The 18,049-nt window shown below is 43.3% G+C and overlaps 1 protein-coding gene across 1 annotated transcript in view; it reads left to right on the forward strand.

Annotated features, from left to right (window-relative positions):
* cntn2 (contactin 2) overlaps positions 1 to 17,212 on the forward strand; it is a 33,283-nt gene extending 16,071 nt beyond the window's left edge. The window contains exons 18-22 of the mRNA XM_084542142.1: positions 182 to 297; positions 906 to 1,092; positions 13,098 to 13,210; positions 14,233 to 14,401; positions 15,481 to 17,212. Coding sequence (XP_084398268.1) covers positions 182 to 297; positions 906 to 1,092; positions 13,098 to 13,210; positions 14,233 to 14,401; positions 15,481 to 15,590 — 695 coding nt within the window. The 3' untranslated portion in view covers positions 15,591 to 17,212. The remainder of the gene's footprint in view (positions 1 to 181; positions 298 to 905; positions 1,093 to 13,097; positions 13,211 to 14,232; positions 14,402 to 15,480) is intronic.
* The last annotated feature ends 837 nt before the right edge of the window (positions 17,213 to 18,049 follow it).

Consider the following 18,049-nt stretch of genomic DNA (forward strand, 5'->3'; position numbering starts at 1 on the left):
TGTCTCCACTTGCACTATTCAGTGTCACCATTAGAGGACAACCATGTCATTCACTTACACATTCTTTATAGAAAGGAATGATGGGTCAGATTGTACCCGTTAGTAAAACATCATGAGACATTGTACATCATGAAGTTTAAATGCACGTTGTGAATCTTGACCACTGTCTTATTATTGACAGAGCCAACAGTGGGACCTTCAAACATCAATGCCACAGCACTATCCGCCTTTGAGATCCAGGTTTCATGGGAACCCGTCCAGCAGCTCAGTGCTAACGGCCTCCTCAGAGGATACGAGGTGACAACTTGTGTGAATGTGAATGTTTTGACATCAAAATATGGAAACTGAACTGAAAACAAGGGTGGTTAGCACTGATGCCTCACAGCCAGAAGATTCTAGGTTCGAATCCAGGCCTGACTGGTTCCTTTCTGTGTGGAGTTTGCATGTTCTCCCTGTGTCTGCGTGGGTTCTCTCCAGGTTCTCCAGCTTCCTCCCACCGTCCAAAGACATGCTGGTTAGGTTCATTGGTGATTCTAAATTGGTCGAAGGTGTGAGTGTCTCTCTGTGTTAGCCCTGTGATAGACTGGAGACCTGTCCAGGGTGGACCCCACCTCTAGACCAATGACAGCTGGGACAGGCTCCAGCCCCCCACCCCAGATTGGTTGTTGGTTAAGTTATATTTTCCTGTAGAGGTGAAGTTTAAGGGCCAGATTAGACAGCCATTAGTACAAGACACAGAATCTAGTAATAGTAAAATATTGATACGCACTACTGCTGTTTATTCATGGAAGTTTTTGAATGGAGTTGTTTTATCTTGAAGCTGCACAAACGTCAGCACACAGTTTATATTCAGTTCTTCAGGCCAGGTCTGTAAATGTGTTTTTTGGCATCGTGTGTGGCCTCAGATCCGGTACTGGCGGCAGCATGAGCGGGAAGCGGCGGCAGACCGAGTGAGGACAGCAGGGTTGGAACCAACCGCCAGGGTGTCTGGACTTAGACCCAGCACTCGATACCAAGTTGCTGTTCTGGCATACAACAGTGCTGGCACCGGGCCACCCTCACCACGCACCACCGTCACCACCAGGAAGCCACGTATGTCTGCAGCACTCACACATAACTCATAAAATTAGATTAGATTAGCATTCAGTAATACACAGGATAAAATGTTATAATCCCTTGTGCCAAAATCCCAGGCAAAACACATTTGGAGGCCCTGTTCAGCTAAGAGACCCTACCTAACCTATGGTCATATAATATGACAATTAACCTATAATCTACATAAACTAAGTAAAAGCTGCTGGCTTGTAAGCCCATTGAGCAGCATAGTTCAGACATTGTAAAACATTAACTAAACGCTGCTGGCTTTTATGGCCCGCTCAGCAGCTAACCATAGCTACCACGTAACAAGAAGACAACAGCAGTATGCAGCATGTCATTGGGGTTTTCAAGTGGGCACCTCCCTTCACCGATGTTTCGTTAAGTTCGTCCCACGACACCTCGAGAAGGCTTAACAGTGATTTCCAGCGTCCTGGAGTCACCCCCCTCCGCACCGCCACTGCACAACCCTGTTTCCCTCACCATTCGATGTCTATCAACAGCTAATATAGTAACTAATAACCACGAGTCAAACAAACAAATCTACCATGATTCGCCCCGTTGATGCGGACTGAACCACGAGCCAAACAAACAAATCTACCGTGATTCACCCCGTTGATGCGGACTGAACCACGAGCCAAACAAACAAATCTACCATGATTCGCCCCGTTGATGCGGACTGAACCACGAGCCAAACAAACAAATCTACCGTGATTCACCCCGTTGATGCGGACTGAACCACGAGCCAAACAAACAAATCTACCATGATTCGCCCCGTTGATGCGGACTGAACCACGAGCCAAACAAACAAATCTACCATGATTCGCCCCGTTGATGCGGACTGAACCACGTAACAAACAAACAAATCTACCGTGATTCGCCCCGTTGATGCGGACTGAACCACGTAACAAACAAGCAAATCTACCGTGATTCGCCCCGTTGCTGCGGGCCGAAAACACGTAACAAACAAATCGCGTAACAAACAAATCGAGGCCTACATGTGGCCTTCCTTACCTTAGCTAGTTCCCCAGCTAGCATGCTTTCTGCGCACCCATAACCAGTCGCTCGCTCTCTCTGCTGCCCGGGACATGTTGCTAACCGCAGTCCTCTGGCTCCTTCCCCGTATGCCCAGCTCGCTCAGCAGAGCAATCACCGACTTTGCCACAAATCCACGGCAACCCACTTCTACCGGGCGGACATAAGCCTTCCATCCATTCTGCTCTGCATCTGCTGCTAACTCTGCATACTTAGCTCTTTTTCGCTCATTAGCCTCCTCAACTCTATCTTCCCATGGGACAGTCAGCTCTATGAAATAAACTACTTTCTCTGGCTCAGACCACAACAGCAGATCTGGCCGTAGTCGAGTGCTAACTATCTCAGCTGGAATAACCAGTTGTCCATTTAAATCCGCTCTCATCTGCCAGGCTCCTCCTACTCTTAGCTGTCCCGTGTTATGCCTGATGCCTGCTGGTCTAGCCTTTTCTCCCTCCCGTACAAACTTAATACATCTATTCTCTCTGTTAACGGCCATGGAATTTACATTCACCCGTTTTTCCTCAATTGCAGCTGCTAAACATTTCAGTACCTGGTTGTGACGCCAGGTATAACGTCCTTGGGAAAGACTAACCTTACAACCTGTCAGAATATGTCTAAGCGTGCAGACACAAGTGCACAGTGGACAGGCATTATCTTCACCTACCCATTGGTTTAGGTTCTGGGGAGTTGGCAGCACATCGTATGTAGCCCCTAACATAAATCTAATCCTGCTAGCCTCCATGCTCCAAAGCTCTCTCCACTTCAACTTCCTTTTCTCCACACTCTCCCAGTTCACCCACTGACCCTGCTTAGCCTGCGACACTGCCTTCGAGCATCTAACTGCTTCCTCTTGCTTCTGTACTTCTTCCACTACCATCTTTCTCCTTTCTACTGCTGATGCCTTGCTCCACAGAGGTTTCCCTGCACACAGCCCTAGGCCTCCACGCCCTTGCTGTACATGACCTATGATATCCCTATGTTTAAGAGCTGCCTGTGCTTGCTGTACTGCCTCTTTTGCCTTCCACTTCCTCCCTGTCTTAATAGTAGGCGCTACACTCCTAACCACTGGATCCTTTGACTGAGTAAGGGTCATTTCCAGTCTAACTTTAGCACACTTAAACTCCTCTGTTAAGCTGGTAACTGGGAGCTCCAGAATGCCTTTCCCATACAAGGCTGTGTCACTTAAGCAGCGTGGGACACCAAGCCACTTTCTGATAAATGAATTAATCATTCTTTCTAACTTTTCTACCTTTGAAAGGGCAACCTCATACACCGTCAGCGGCCACATTAGCCGAGGCAGTAAACCAAATTGCCAGCACCAAAATTTTAACTTCCCTGGTAGCCCTGACCGGTCTATGCTTGAAATGCCTTGAATCATTTCCTGCCTCAACCCTTCAAACTGCGCCTTATCACTAAGACTTGCATCATACCATCTTCCCAAGCTCTTCACTGGCTTTTCCAGCACTGTGGGAACTACCTCATCATTTATAACAAACTTCTTATCTACTACCTTTCCTTTAACAATAGAAATACTCCTAGATTTAATAGGCTTCACCTTCATCCTAGCCCACTGCAGGTTGCTATTTAGCTTATCCAGCAATCTTCTGGTACAAGGAGCGGTTGACGTTGCTGTCGTCATGTCGTCCATGTAGGCCCTGATTGGGGGGAGGCGAAGCCCTCCTTGCAGCCTTTCTCCACCTACCACCCATTTGGAAGCCCTAATAATAACCTCCATTGCCATTGTAAAGGCTAGTGGAGAGATTGTACACCCTGCCATGATGCCTACCTCCAGCTGCTGCCATGCTGTGGAGTACTCTGCTGTGGTAAAGCAGAGTTGAATGTCTAAAAAGTAGGCTTTGACTAAGTTTTTTATACTGCCTGGAACTCTAAAGAAGTCAAATGCTTTCCATAACAAACTATGCGGCACTGACCCAAAAGCATTAGCCAGGTCTAAGAATACAACATGCAGGTCTCTCTTCTCTTGCTTTGCTAACTGAATTTGGTGCCAAATCATGCTGGTGTGCTCTAAGCATCCAGAGAAGCCGGGGATCCCAGCCTTTTGCACCGACGTATCAACTAGTCTGTTTTTAACCAAGTAACTAGACAACCTCTGTGCCACAACACTGAAGAAAATCTTCCCCTCAACATTAAGCAGACTAATTGGTCTAAACTGGCTTATTTCCAATGAGTCCCTCTCTTTGGGAATAAAAATCCCCCCTGCCCTGCGCCATGCCTTGGGAAGATTAGATTAGATTAGATTAGATTAGATTCAACTTTATTGTCATTACACATGTAGAGGTACAGAGTAACGAAATGCAGTTTAGCATCTAACCAGAAGTGCAATAGGCGGTAAGGTCACATGGCATAAATATTATGGTAAATAAGTATGGACAATATTTACAGATCAGAACCTATGTACAGGTGAGACCATATATACAGGTTAATGAGCAGGATATACATAATGATTGAATGAGGTGCTATGAACATATTATACAGATGGATTGGTTCATTAAATGTGAGTAGACTATAAACAGGAACTATAGCATAACATAACTTACAGTAGAGGAGATGGGAAGATGATGAATTAGGCGATACAAAAACAGATAACGTGAGCAATTTACAGTGCAAAAATAAACAATAAGCAGTAGCTACCTAAAGTTACTAAACTAGTGCAATATTCGGTACATAGTACTGTGCAAACAGATTATTTAATAGTGCAGTGGTGATGGTGTAAAAGTCTTTGGTCAGTGAGAGAATGAGGAGTTGACGGGTGTGACTGTATTGGTGTGTAGGGGTCAGCAGGGGGGAGTGGGGGGGCAGGGGTCAGCGGGGGTCCGAGTTTAATAAGGTCACAGCTCTGGGAAAAAAGCTATTCCTCAGTCTGCTGGTCCTTGTCCGGAGGCTTCTGAAGCGCCTCCCTGAGGGCAGGAGGGAAAATAGTCCATGTGCCGGGTGGGAGGAGTCCTGCAGAATGCCATGCGCACGACGCAGACAGCGCCTCTTCTGGACGTCCTCAATGGCAGGGAATGGAGTTCCTGTGATCCTCAGAGATGTGGGTCCCCAGGAACTTGAAGCTGGAGACACGCTCGACGGCCATTCCGTTCATGTGAATGGGGTCATGCGTCTTCTTCTCTCCTCCCTGGAGTCCACAATGAGCTCCTTGGTCTTGCTGGTGTTAAGGAGCAGGTTACTGTCGGCGCACCATGTGGCCAGGTGGTGTACCTCTTCTCTGTAGGCTGTCTCATCGTTGTTGGTGATGAGACCAATCACGGTGGTGTCGTCTGCGAACTTGATGATGGAGTTGGATCCTTGCACAGGTCTGCAGTCGTGGGTAAAGAGGGAGTACAGAAAGGGGCTCAGCACACCGGTGTTGAGTGTGACAGTGGTGGAGCAGATGTGGCCTGACCTCATGTGTTGTGGTCTGTTGGTCAGAAAGTCCATGATCCAGTTGCAGAGGGAGGTGTTGGTGCCCAGGGCTCCAAGTTTGGTGATTAACTTGGAGGGGATGACAGTGTTGAATGCTGAGCTGAAGTCAGCAAACAGCAATCGTGCATAGGTGTCATTGTTGTCCAGGTGTGAGAGCACAGACTGCAGTGCTGTGGAGACTGCATCATCTATGCTCCTGTTGCTGCGGCAGGCAAACTGGTGTGGGTCCAGTGTGGGAGGGAGGGAGTCCTTCAGGTGTGCCAGGACCAGTCGCTCGAAGCACTTCATGATGATGGGTGTGAGTGCTATGGGGCGGTAGTCGTTGAGGCATAACACACAATCACGGATGTAAAAGATTTAGTTATTAACAAACAACTGAGTACTCTCATTAACTTGTGAAAGACATATTATGAAATACAGAAAACGATGCTCAAGAGTAGCCTGGAAGTCAGCCCGAACTTCCTCTGCCTTTTGATCTGGAGTCAGTCCATTGGTCTTCGGGCAAAGATTCAATTTTATTTATATAGCGTCAATAACAATACAAATCGTCTCAAGACGCTTTACAAAAACCCGGCCTGAAACCCCCAGAGCAAGCCTGAAGGCAACGGTGGCAAGGAAAAACTCCCTTTTAACAGGAAGAAACCTCGAGCAGAACCCAGCTCATATGGAGGGACCCATCTGCCTAAGGCCAGCCGGGTACAGACAGAAGAAAGAGAGAAGAGAACAGCAAAGAGAGAAGAGAAGAGAACAGCAAGATAAACATACATCTGTCATAGATACACATATCTGACTAAAGTGTACATGTGGAATCTTATGATACAAACTGATAATGTTACATGACAGTTTGAAAATGTAAGAGGAATCATAGGCAGGTTGGAGAATTCATTCAGGCAGGAGTGGATAACTGCAGGATTCCATGAAGACTGGGCAGGCTGATGAGACCACAACAACAGATGTAGTATGGAGCTCTACAGGAAACGCACAACTCCAGGCCAGAGATACTCACATGAAGAGGGGGGAAGAGGGAGGGAAGGGGGGGAGGGGGGAAAAGGGGGGGAAGGGGGGTGGGACACACACAGCAGTAAACATTCTACATAGTAATAGCACAGAATTGTATGACTAGTAGTATATAGGAAATTAGAGGGCAAGAGCTCTGTGCCAGAGAAAAGAAAGTGGAGGATGCGAGAGAGGAGAGAGAAGAAAGAAGGAGGACATGTGTTTGGTGCATCGTCCCCCAGCAGCCTAGGCCTATAGCAGCATAACTAAGGGATGGTTTAGTCCAGCCCTAACTATAAGCCTGATCAAAAAGGAAAGTCTTAAGCCTGACCTTAAAAATAGAGAGAGTGTCTGCCTCCCGAACCCAAACTGGGAGCTGGTTCCACAGGAGAGGAGCCTGATAGCTGAAAGCTCTACCTCCCATTCTACTTTTTGAAATTCTAGGAACCACAAGTAGGCCTGCACTTTCAGACCGAAGTGATCTGCTGGGATGATATGGTACAATAAGGTCTTTAAGATACGATGGAGCTAGGCCTTTAAGGGCCTTGTATGTAAGGAGGAGGATTTTAAATTCTATTCTAGACTTTAAAGGGAGCCAGTGAAGAGAAGCTAAAACTGGAGTAATATGATCTCTCTTGCTAATTCCTGTCAGTGCTCTTGCTGCGGCATTTTGAATCAACTGGAGGCTTTTTAAAGAGCTATTTGGACAGCCAGACAGTAATGAATTACAATAATCCAGTCTGGACGACACAAATGCATGAACTAGTTTTTCAGCATCACTCTGAGACAGGATGTTCCTAATTTTGACGATATTACGCAGGTGAAAGAAGGCAGTCCTGGTCACTTGCTTTATGTGACATTTAAAGGACATATCCTCATCAAATATAACACCAAGGTTTTTTACAGTAGTACTGGAGGCCAAGGTAATGCCATCCAAAGACACCATGTGATTAGATAATGAATCTCTGAGATGCTTAGGACCGAATACAATAACTTCTGTTTTGTCTGAGTTTAAGAGTAGGAAATTACAGGTCATCCAAGCCTTTATGTCTTTAAGGCATGCTTGGAGTTTAACCAACTGATTAGTTTCATCTGGTTTCATAGATAAATATAGCTGGGTGTCGTCTGCATAGCAATGAAAGTTTATGCCATGTTTTCTAATAATCTTGCCTAATGGCAACATGTATAATGTGAAGAGTATTGGTCCTAGCACAGAACCCTGAGGAACTCCATAACTTACTTTTGTATAAGTAGAGGAATCATTATTGACATGAACAAACTGGAATCTGTCAGATAGATAGGATTCAAACCAGTCTAATGCAGTTCCTTTAATCTTGACCTCACTTTCAAGTCTCTGTAGTAAAATATTATGATCAATTGTGTCAAATGCAGCACTAAGATCTAGCAGAACAAGTATAGAGACAAGTCCACTGTCTGAAGCCATGAGGAGATCATTGGTAACTTTAACCAAAGCTGTTTCTGTACTATGATGAACTCTAAAACCTGACTGAAACTCTTCAAACAGACCATTCTTGTTTAAGTGGTCACACAACTGATTAGCAACAACTTTTTCTAGAATTTTGGAAATAAAAGGAAGGTTGGAGATTGGTCTATAGTTGGCTAAAACATCTGGATCTAGAGTGGCTTTCTTGAGTAAGGGCTTAATTACAGCAATCTTAAAAGACTGAGGCACATATCCTGTTAATAAAGATAAATTTATCTGGTTCAATATGGAGGTGTTAATTAATGGAAAAACTTCTTTGAGCAATTTAGTTGGGATTGGATCTAGAAGACAGGTTGATGGTTTAGATGCTGTAATTGTTGAAGAGAGCTCAAGAAGATCTACTGGGGAGAAGGATTCCAGATATTGATAAGGTCTGAGTTTAAGAGTAGGAAATTACAGGTCATCCAAGCCTTTATTAAGATCTCTCTGTCAGGTCAATCAAATAGTTTGGGTAGGCTTTATGTGGTGATGAAGAGAAGAGCAACAGCGACATAGTCATGCATGTCAGCTGAGCTCCGTTTACATCAGAATGACTGTCCAATTCTGTCCATCTGCTTTTCCTTTTCTCTGTATTGGTTGAAACTTGTCCCATGAAGAAATCCCAATGCCGTGTTGGCTAAACCTGGCTAGTTCAAGAGTTCTTCCTGTGAGAAACTCTAAACTCATGAGAATATGTGACACTGGCTGGCTGGCTGTAGGCTATCTAATTTACCATGCTTGCATCAAACCACGCTTGGATGCAAGCATGGTAGAAAATGTACAAAATCAGGTTTTTAAACAGCATCCAAGCAAACTGTGGTACAGTTTACAAGCAGACCAATTACAATTAAAACCAAGACGGATTATTGTCCTCCTGGAGGGAAGGGAAAGAGGCACAGGGAGAGCGAGGGGAGGAGAAGGAAGAAAAGAAAAGAAAAGGAGGAGGGTGGGGGGTTGGTGGTGGTGCTGCTCTGGATATGTGTCCTCATTGCTTTTCTCCAACATTTGTAAATCTGTCACTTGCAGGAGTGTCCTTATTTAAACTCTGACACATATCCAGACTCACGCAGCTGCCATCTCCTCGGGCACATCCTATCTTCATGATCCTAAACGTCATAAACTTAGATGACGTGTGTGGGGCCCTTCTCCTTCCTTCTTTCTGGTTGAAAGGGATTATCCCTTTCACCTGTCGTAACCACTTTCTTTTCGTCATATGGACATTTATTCACCAAGAGGATTAGACTACTCCGTCTGGGGTGGCAGCATCATGTTACACTAGACCTGTCAAAATCACTGTAATGTGTGTGGGGTGGTCTTGGGTGATCTGATTACAAGTAGACAACTCTAAGTGTATCTAAAGCGGCCACTTTTTGTCGGATCTCACTTTTCCACTCTATGAGCACAACAGCGTCACTCGTAATATAGCTGTGATTTATAATTATACTAGTGCAGTGCCCGTCGGAAGTATGTATTCCTATAGTGGGAGCCTACAGGTGCTGTGTATGAGGATTAGTGGAAATATTAGAGCGGAGAAAACCTATTTTACCGATATATTTTACATTTCTTATCCAAACAACGTCAAACTTAGCAATGCACATCTTCGTGCCCGTAGCGAGACACCTGCCCAGTTTCAAATCAATCGGGCCAACGGTTCGCGAGATATGCGTGCCACAGACACACACACACACACACACACACACACACACACACACACACACAGACGCTTCTTGATTTATAGATAGATGGCGGACTACATGCTAGTTTTCCTGCCGGAGAAGATATTGAGCCTATTAGGGTTACCAGGGCAAAATATCATTTCTCCTTGAGTTTGGTTTCCTCTAAAGCCGATTTGTAAACAGTGCTCAAGATTTGTGCGCATGCTCCGCCTCTTCCTCTCCGTTTTTGGTGAATTTCTGAAAGTGGCTGTTTTTGATGCCATGGCAACCGGAGTAGTGGAAATATTAGAGCGGAGAAAACCTATTTTACCGATATATTTTACATTTCTTATCCAAACAACGTCAAACTTAGCAGTGCACATCTTCGTGCCCGTAGCGAGACACCTGCCCAGTTTCAAATCAATCGGGCCAACGGTTCGCGAGATATGCGTGCCACAGACAGACAGACAGACACACAGACGCTTCTTGATTTATAGATAGATATTGTCATTCGCCATTTTTTTTCTACGACATTGTTTTGCTTTGGAGCCGCTGTGTGACCCTGCAGGTATGAAGTCAGTGGAAGGACTCTTACAGCTGAAAACAAAAAAACTAAATTTCAGTTTATATCAAACCAACCATTACAGACTCTATTTCCACTGCATTCTAGTGTTGTTTGGCATTTCAAATTGTGACAGATGCGATTTTGCTTATGCAGAAGCCATAGTTGATCTTTCAGTATGGTCTGGGACACAGGGCACTTTACACAGCTCAAAGAATGTGGTTAGGGCTGGATCGTAATGGTAAATGGTAAATGGCCTTGTTTGTGATAAAACAAACTACATACTGTATGTATTGTAAATGGCCCTGTTTTCTTTTCTACATATTGGTACTCAAAGCGCTTTACAGTCACAGACACATCCACCCATTCGCTCACACAAGCACACACACATTCACACACCAGGAGCAACTGGGGGTTCAGTGTTTTGCTCAAGGACACTTTGGCACATCCGGGGATCGAACCGCTAACCCCCTGGGTCGTGGACCACCCGCTCTACCTACTGAGCTTCAAAGTGTCTTGGGCACCTTCACATGTATACTGGCAGCTGTTCATCATGTGTGAAGAGGGCAGAGGTGGAAAAAGTACTAAAATATCGTACTCAAGTAAAAGTACCAATACTTGGATGAAATATTACTCAAGTACAAATGAAATTACCCATCTGAAAAATTACTCAAGTAAAAGTAATAAGTAGCTAATTTAAAATGTATTTTAAGTAAAAGTTACTTAGTTACATTTAAAAAAAAAACCTGTAGAACGGGGCGGGGGATCTCTCCCATGTAGTGAAAATAGGACAAGGGGTCATACATCCAAAACTGTTTAGTTTTTAATTAAAGAACAATCTATACAAATGTATAAAAATCTATACAAATGTATACACATGTAATGACAACATAACACATGTGACGTCACACATGACATGTAAGACCCTTAGAAAGGTATAATGTGCAATTTTAGTTCTGACCATCCCATAAAACTTTTTCAAATAATCAACTGTCAATCAAACTGTCTCTGAACCGTCGTCGCTCTTCTGATCCACCTCCATCTCGTTCTCAATCTCCTACAGAAAGACTTGGCGCTTGGCAGTGGCAGTGCCATCGAGAGAGAGAGTTGCGACACTCCCATAGAACTCCGTTGTAAAAAATGGCGGCGCTTTTAACCGCCTACTTCCGGATTTGAAAGTCTCTCTCTATGGCACTGGGTAGTGGGAGCAAAGCCCTAGATAGAAGGGCTTCTATGCTCTTTGGTGGCAGTGCCATTGAGTGAGAGGCAGTGAGAGGCACTGGGTAGTGGTAGCCTACATGCTGACCATACGGCACTCACTACGTAGTTCCGGGCGCGATTTTTTTTTCGGTTTTCGTTAGTCAACGTTTTTTTTTTTTTACTCAGTAACGGATGGGATTTGTAATGTAGCGAAATACAATACTTCACTCAAAACGTAATCAAGTAAAATTTAAATTACCGATTTTAAAAACTACTTGAAAAATACAAAATACACAAAAAAACTACTCAATACAGTAACGTGAGTAAATGTATTTCGTTACTTTCCACCTCTGGAAGAGGGCCACAGACAAAACCCCTACATGGCTGCACGTAAGAATACCAAGGTCCAAAAACTTGCCATTGATTCAATGGCAAAAAAAATAAATAAAAAAAATAGATTTCTCTCATCTACATGTATGCATTTTAAAATAATTGGCTGAATAATAATGACCAACATCAGCCCAGGTAGTAGCGCTCTGAACATTACGTTTTTTTCATACTCCTTGTACTCCTTTTTGTCCCTTTCTCTGTGACTTCTCAAGTGTCTCTCCTGCCAAAGTGTATTAGCTATTACATAGTAAAATTCTAAACACATTCTGTTATGCCCCTCTGCTTCCTCCATTGGCTGTGCAAGTCTTTGGCTTGTGCTTAATCATCTTAACCAGCCACACCTGAGAAGACCAAATAAAGGGCCTTGTTGAAAGAGCCGAGGAGGATCACTTCAGCTGCTGAGGCTCATTATGTCAGACCTGGTGTCTTTTTTTCCTTTTTTTTTTAAAATTAAATAAACCCTTATTTTTCCAACTCTGTCATTTGTCACCACTTTATGTTGCGCCTCTCGAGCCGGGTCGTAACACCTTTATTTCATCTTTGCGTTTGAGTTGACGTACTCAAATGTAATTGGTAACTCAGTTTTTCTGCTCAGTGAAGTTTGTTTATCCTTTATATTGCAACAGGACACTTCCCGATTTCCCAAACTATGGGCCTGGTCAAGGGTCATAAGCACAGAACATTTGTGTGTTGATCATGCGTCTTTCCTTGAATTAACGTTTTTACAATGATACACACAGTATAATTACTTTCCTCCCCTACGCTGAGCTTTGACTGATCCAGTCTTTCAGTGAAGAAAGGAAACATAGGGTCAACTGATTTGTATTTAGAAGGGTTACCAGTGACCTGTCCAGGGTGTACCCCGCCTCTCGCCCTATGACTGCTGGGATAGGCTCCAGCAGACCCCACGACCCTTAACAGGAACAAGCGGTTACAGAAGATGAATGAATGAATGAAAGGTTACCAGCCTGAAATTTCATGTAATGGAAGAATAAAAATATATAGGAATGTCTTATTTCAATTCAAGTAAACCCTTTACACAAACTCATTCGAAAGACACACAAGTCAGCTTTTGTTCAAAGTTCAAATCTTATGAAACTAGCTGGCATAATGATGAACATGCAGGAGCTTTTAATTAGATATCTGGCGACAAATGGGTTCGGAATTACAAGCAGTCTGCAAGTAAAATTGTGTTGTCACCTGCAGATTTAGCTGTCCAGTAATTATTTTTTTAATACCTGTGTTTCCATTCCAGCTCCAAATCGTCCTCCAGGCAACGTGTCATGGAAGACTCAAGGCTCCTTCGTAACAGTGAGGTGGGACCACGTGACAGCCATGCACAATGAGTCAGCTGTACTGGGCTACAAAGTAAGTGCAGTTTAAAGTCCCAAATGTGCTCCAAGCAAGTAGGCAAACACAGACAACAGTTGCAAGATTAATTTCACGTGTCACTTGTTCTCAAGCGTGTCACAGGAAAAATCTGAACTCACATTGACCACGCATTTCCATTTCCATTTGAGCAAAAACACAGAGCATGTCTGGGGCCCTAAAGTGTGTGTATGTCTGTTTCTCTGCATGTGCAGTTGGCAGACATTGATATCAAAGGGTCAAAAGGGTCCAAAGTGCCACCTTGAACTCATGTCAAATAGCAGTGACAGAAATTAATACTTGCAACTAAGGAGAGCTCTGAGACTTGACCTCCTTGAAATTTGGAGCTAGCATTCAGAAACCTGTCAGAACCACCTTTACTGGTCTCCTTCTCAATGTCACCTAATCAAAATGCTCTGTTCTTTGTAGAGAATGTACGTACTCTCAGCATATGCATTACAGTTTGCTTATGAAACTGCCAAACCAGCTAGAGGATGTGGCAGTGCTCATGAGCAAAGGATCTTAGTCTGTTTGAGAAGGGTCAAATCATTGGCAATGGATCATATTCCAAGATGACAATGCCAGGATTCATGGGGCTCAGATTGTGAAAGAGTGGTTCAGGGAGCATGAGACATCATTTTCACACATGGATTGACCACCACAGAGTCCAGACCTTAACCCCATTGAGAATCTTTGGGATGTGCTGGAGAAGGCTTTGTGCAGTGGTCAGACTCTCCCATCATCAATACAAGATCTTGGTGAAGAATGAATGCAACACTGGATGGAAATAAATCTGGTGACATTGGAGAAGATTATTGAAACAATGATACAGAGAATGTGCTGTAATCAAAGCTAGTCCAATGAAACATTAGAGTGTGGGACCTTGTTTTTGGCCAGCAGTGTAATATAGTACTAGAAATGACCATAAGTGGGTCAATGGAACAGAAAAATACAAATATTGCTAACTATAAAATGCCTTTTTGATATTGACTAAACTCTAATCTTACTGTGTTCTGTGTCAGGTTCTGTACAAACATGAGGACCAGGTAGCATTGAAGTTTCTGGACAAGGCGAAGACGTCACTGAGCCTGCCACTGCCAATGGACAGCGGTTACATCGTGGTGGAGATTCGATCCTGGGGCGAGGGTGGGGATGGGCCATCACATGAGATTATTGTGTCCCGGGACACTGGTGAGAAACTAAGAAACACAAACAATGAAATACTCACTAATGACAAGAAAAACTTCCCACTGACTGATATGATTTAACTTATCTTTGTTAATTTGAGGAATTATAGTAACATATGATTCAGCAGCCCTACACAGCAAAGTTTGTGTAATGGCAAAGTTTGTATCTTTGCAATGAACAGTTGATTTGTCAATAGAAAACGTGTGTATGCATTACACTACTGGCCAGAAAGGGAGAATTAAAAGAGAGCAATCATAAACCCACGGCTTTTAATGACATTTAGAGGTATTTGGACACACATTATACATACATACACGTATGATACTGACAAAAGCCCCAGTTTCAGGGCCATGCTGGTGTTCTAGTCATCAGCTATGATCCTCTGGGTCCCAGTTACATCAGCCAGGAACTGTCATTCCCACTCATTCCTGTGATTCCCATCACAGTGATTGTGATCTAAATCCACAGACAAACTGTGTGCAAGTTCTTCAAGATGCTTGGAACTTAACTATCTACCTACCTGTCTTGAAAAAACACTTGTACATTTGCCTTCAAAACAGCACTGGTGGCAAATGCAGATGCTGCTCACACAAATATTGATTTGAGGTGTTTGTTATCAGTAAACTTCATTTGATATTAAGTCAACTGATCTGTAGCGGCAAAATTTACACACAGTCCGGAGGAAGATCTGAGAAAAGTAACTCCTCTTTAGAGACTGAAGCCTTTTTCATCCAAGGCCGTGTTCTTTTTAAAATACAGTATGAACATTAGGATGTTTATTAGACGATCATAAACATGTCAGCAGTATCAAGTATCAGGCTGAGTGTTATGTGATTTTATGGTACTATAAATATTATCTGTTATATCAGTTTATTGGTCACAGAGGTAAGGCCAGGAGGGAAGCAATTTCCCTTGTGGATAAATAAAGTTTATCTAAGTCTAAGTCTAAGTTTGGAAACAGTGACATTTGTGTGTAACAGGAACATGAACAGACATGTAGACTGTCACAGCTGGAATTATTTATGTTATAGTGCTGATCTTGTGAAATGAACATCCTACACCCACCACTGTCTCTCTCACAGGAACTGGCATGATGGTGCAGAAGGATGCCTCCTCCACACTCTCTGGTCACCCTCTCCACCTCCTCACTGCTTTCGTCCTCCCCATGCTCGTGTCTCTATCAGATCTGTGACGTCAGCCAGCCTGTGGACTATTTACCTACCGTTGATGGCTTGAAGCTAAACCTCTCCTGTGTCTCAGTGAAGGCTTTAGGTCAGGATTCTGTGGAGGGATGATTAAGGTGGTGAAGGAAGTTTTCATTTTGTTATGGTAACAAAAAAGAGGGTCTTTTGTAAGAATTTGCTAAAGGAGGGTATTATATTTCTTTACCACTGTCAGTATAAACCATATCTTACAGGGACCAGGCCGATGCGTCCTCCAAACTGTAGCTGGTGTCACACAGGCTTCAGGTTTAAATAACTTCTCTAATCTAAGGTATTCATAAACTGTGTACATATATGAGGACGACATCTGTGCATTCACAATGAGATCAGTTTGACTGAGGAGTCTGAGCAGTTGTGAGCTACATCTTGAATATTAATATTTGTACCATTTAGTTTTTTGTACCTTTTCTGTTGTCCATACTCGATTCCACTTGATCTGATTAAAAAAAAAACATCAACTCTATAACGTCTTTAAAATGCCACAAAAACTAAAACAGGTAAAGAGAAAACAAAAGTGCTACTGAACAGATCCTCCTAAAACTGATTTATTGACTACAGTGCCCGAAAGGTCCGGACATTACCGCTTATCGGCCAAGTTTAACAAACTTTATTACACAGAGATATCAGTTACCGCATCGGTCAGTAGGCCATAGTTAAACATTACAGTCTGTAAAAGCAAAAGCCAGAAATGATTATATAGCAGATCTAATGAGTTAGCGTAAATGAGAAAATCAAGTCACATTACAATAAGTTAAAGAAAGGACACGAGTTTGTTGTTTCAGCAAACGAGCTAATAGTGCAGTGCAAGTGTTTAACCTGTTTATTATTAACCTGTGTTCCGTTAATTTGTCCGGCAAAAATCCCGTCATAACGAGTCAGTATGTTACAAATACAAATTAATTCGAAGATTTGTGTGATTTCTTTCTGGGGATCCTTCGAGATGCATCTGTTTCTTATTTCTGATTGAGGCAGCATTCAACACAGTTCTCATTCAGATAAAAATAAAACCTTGACTCAGCTCATTCTGACTTGCTGGTCTTACTGCTCCCAGTGTGAACACAGAAGAAAAGTCACTTATTTTATGTTTTCCATGTTTGTATGCTCATGTTTTTGCCTGTGCTGTAATCCTGGCCAACTACTCAACAATGTCACTGGTCCAAATGAATGTTAATGTTTAGTTTCATTTCCAGGATGCATAAGAGAGTATCTAGGCAATGTAAAGGTGCTTGTGTTTATTGTTTATTGGGTTTATTGCAGTTGGTTTGATACGGAGAGGCTGATATGCTGTGGTGGGGGCGGAGGGCACTTATTGGTAGAGATGAAAGCGTCGGTCGCCAAAGTTATCAGGGTGCAGTTACCGGTGTCATATATTGTCCTTACTGTAAGCCTGTCAGAATCTATCAGCTGTTAAGCAACATGCGTGGTCCAATGCAGTGAACAGGAATTTTAACTGCTGCAGATAGATTGTGTCTGATGTTGCCGTCGTTTGCTTGCGCCTACAGCTGGTCAGCTTGTCAAAAGATATCAATTGTTCACAATTTGTCTCGTCTTTCGTTATTGTCGCCTCCGTTTTCGTTAAAATTGACTTGTTTTCTGTTTATTTGTCCAGAATTGTTTTCTGTCAGTCGGCTAATTCTGCTGCTTTGCCTTTAGATTGTTGTCTAAGAGGTAGCTGCAGCTTAAGCACATGGTACAGAACACAAACAAAACAGACGGTATACTTTAAACTGTGTTACTTTCAGATGATATTCTGTTCTCATGTTAGATCTGTGCCAAAATTTCCAATGCGTGATATAGTTTTCGTTGTGTACTATAAAGTCAGGCTGAGGCGGTCGTGGTGGACAGGTACAGACGAAACACAGTCATGTGCTTTAGATCAGTCAAATGGGCTCACATCCCTTCTCGTGCTGGTAGTCTGAATTACTATACTGTACCATAACACAGTCAACTAGATGTGATCTCAGTCTTTGCCATACTTTCCCAAAGTAGAGTGGAAATTTACTGGGTTTGGCTAGGCTTAATCAGTTTTTTTTTTAATCAGTTTGCCCAGTTGTCATGGAAAAACCTCCACTGTCATAATGTGACATGGATCAGGTTTTTCTGTAAAGCCCTTTCCAAGTTTGTAGTTAATTCTAGTGATTTTCAAATTCACAATTACTTAAATATTTAGTAGTAAAGTATTAATCAGTCGCTAGGGTACCACAGTGGTGCGGCGGTTTAGCACTGATGCCCCACAGCAAGAAGGTTCTGCGTTTGAATCCCTGTGTCTGCGTGGGTTCTCTCCAGGTTCTCCAGCTTCCTCCCACCGTCCAAAGACATGCTGGTTAGGTTCATTGGTGATTCTAAATTGACCGTAGGTGTGAGTGTCTCTCTGTGTTAGCCCTGTGATAGACTGGAGACACTATGTTCACCCTGTCTCTCGCCCAGT

The sequence above is a fragment of the Chelon labrosus genome (genome assembly GCF_963514085.1).
Source record: "Chelon labrosus genome assembly, chromosome: 4".
Lineage (NCBI taxonomy): Eukaryota > Metazoa > Chordata > Actinopteri > Mugiliformes > Mugilidae > Chelon > Chelon labrosus.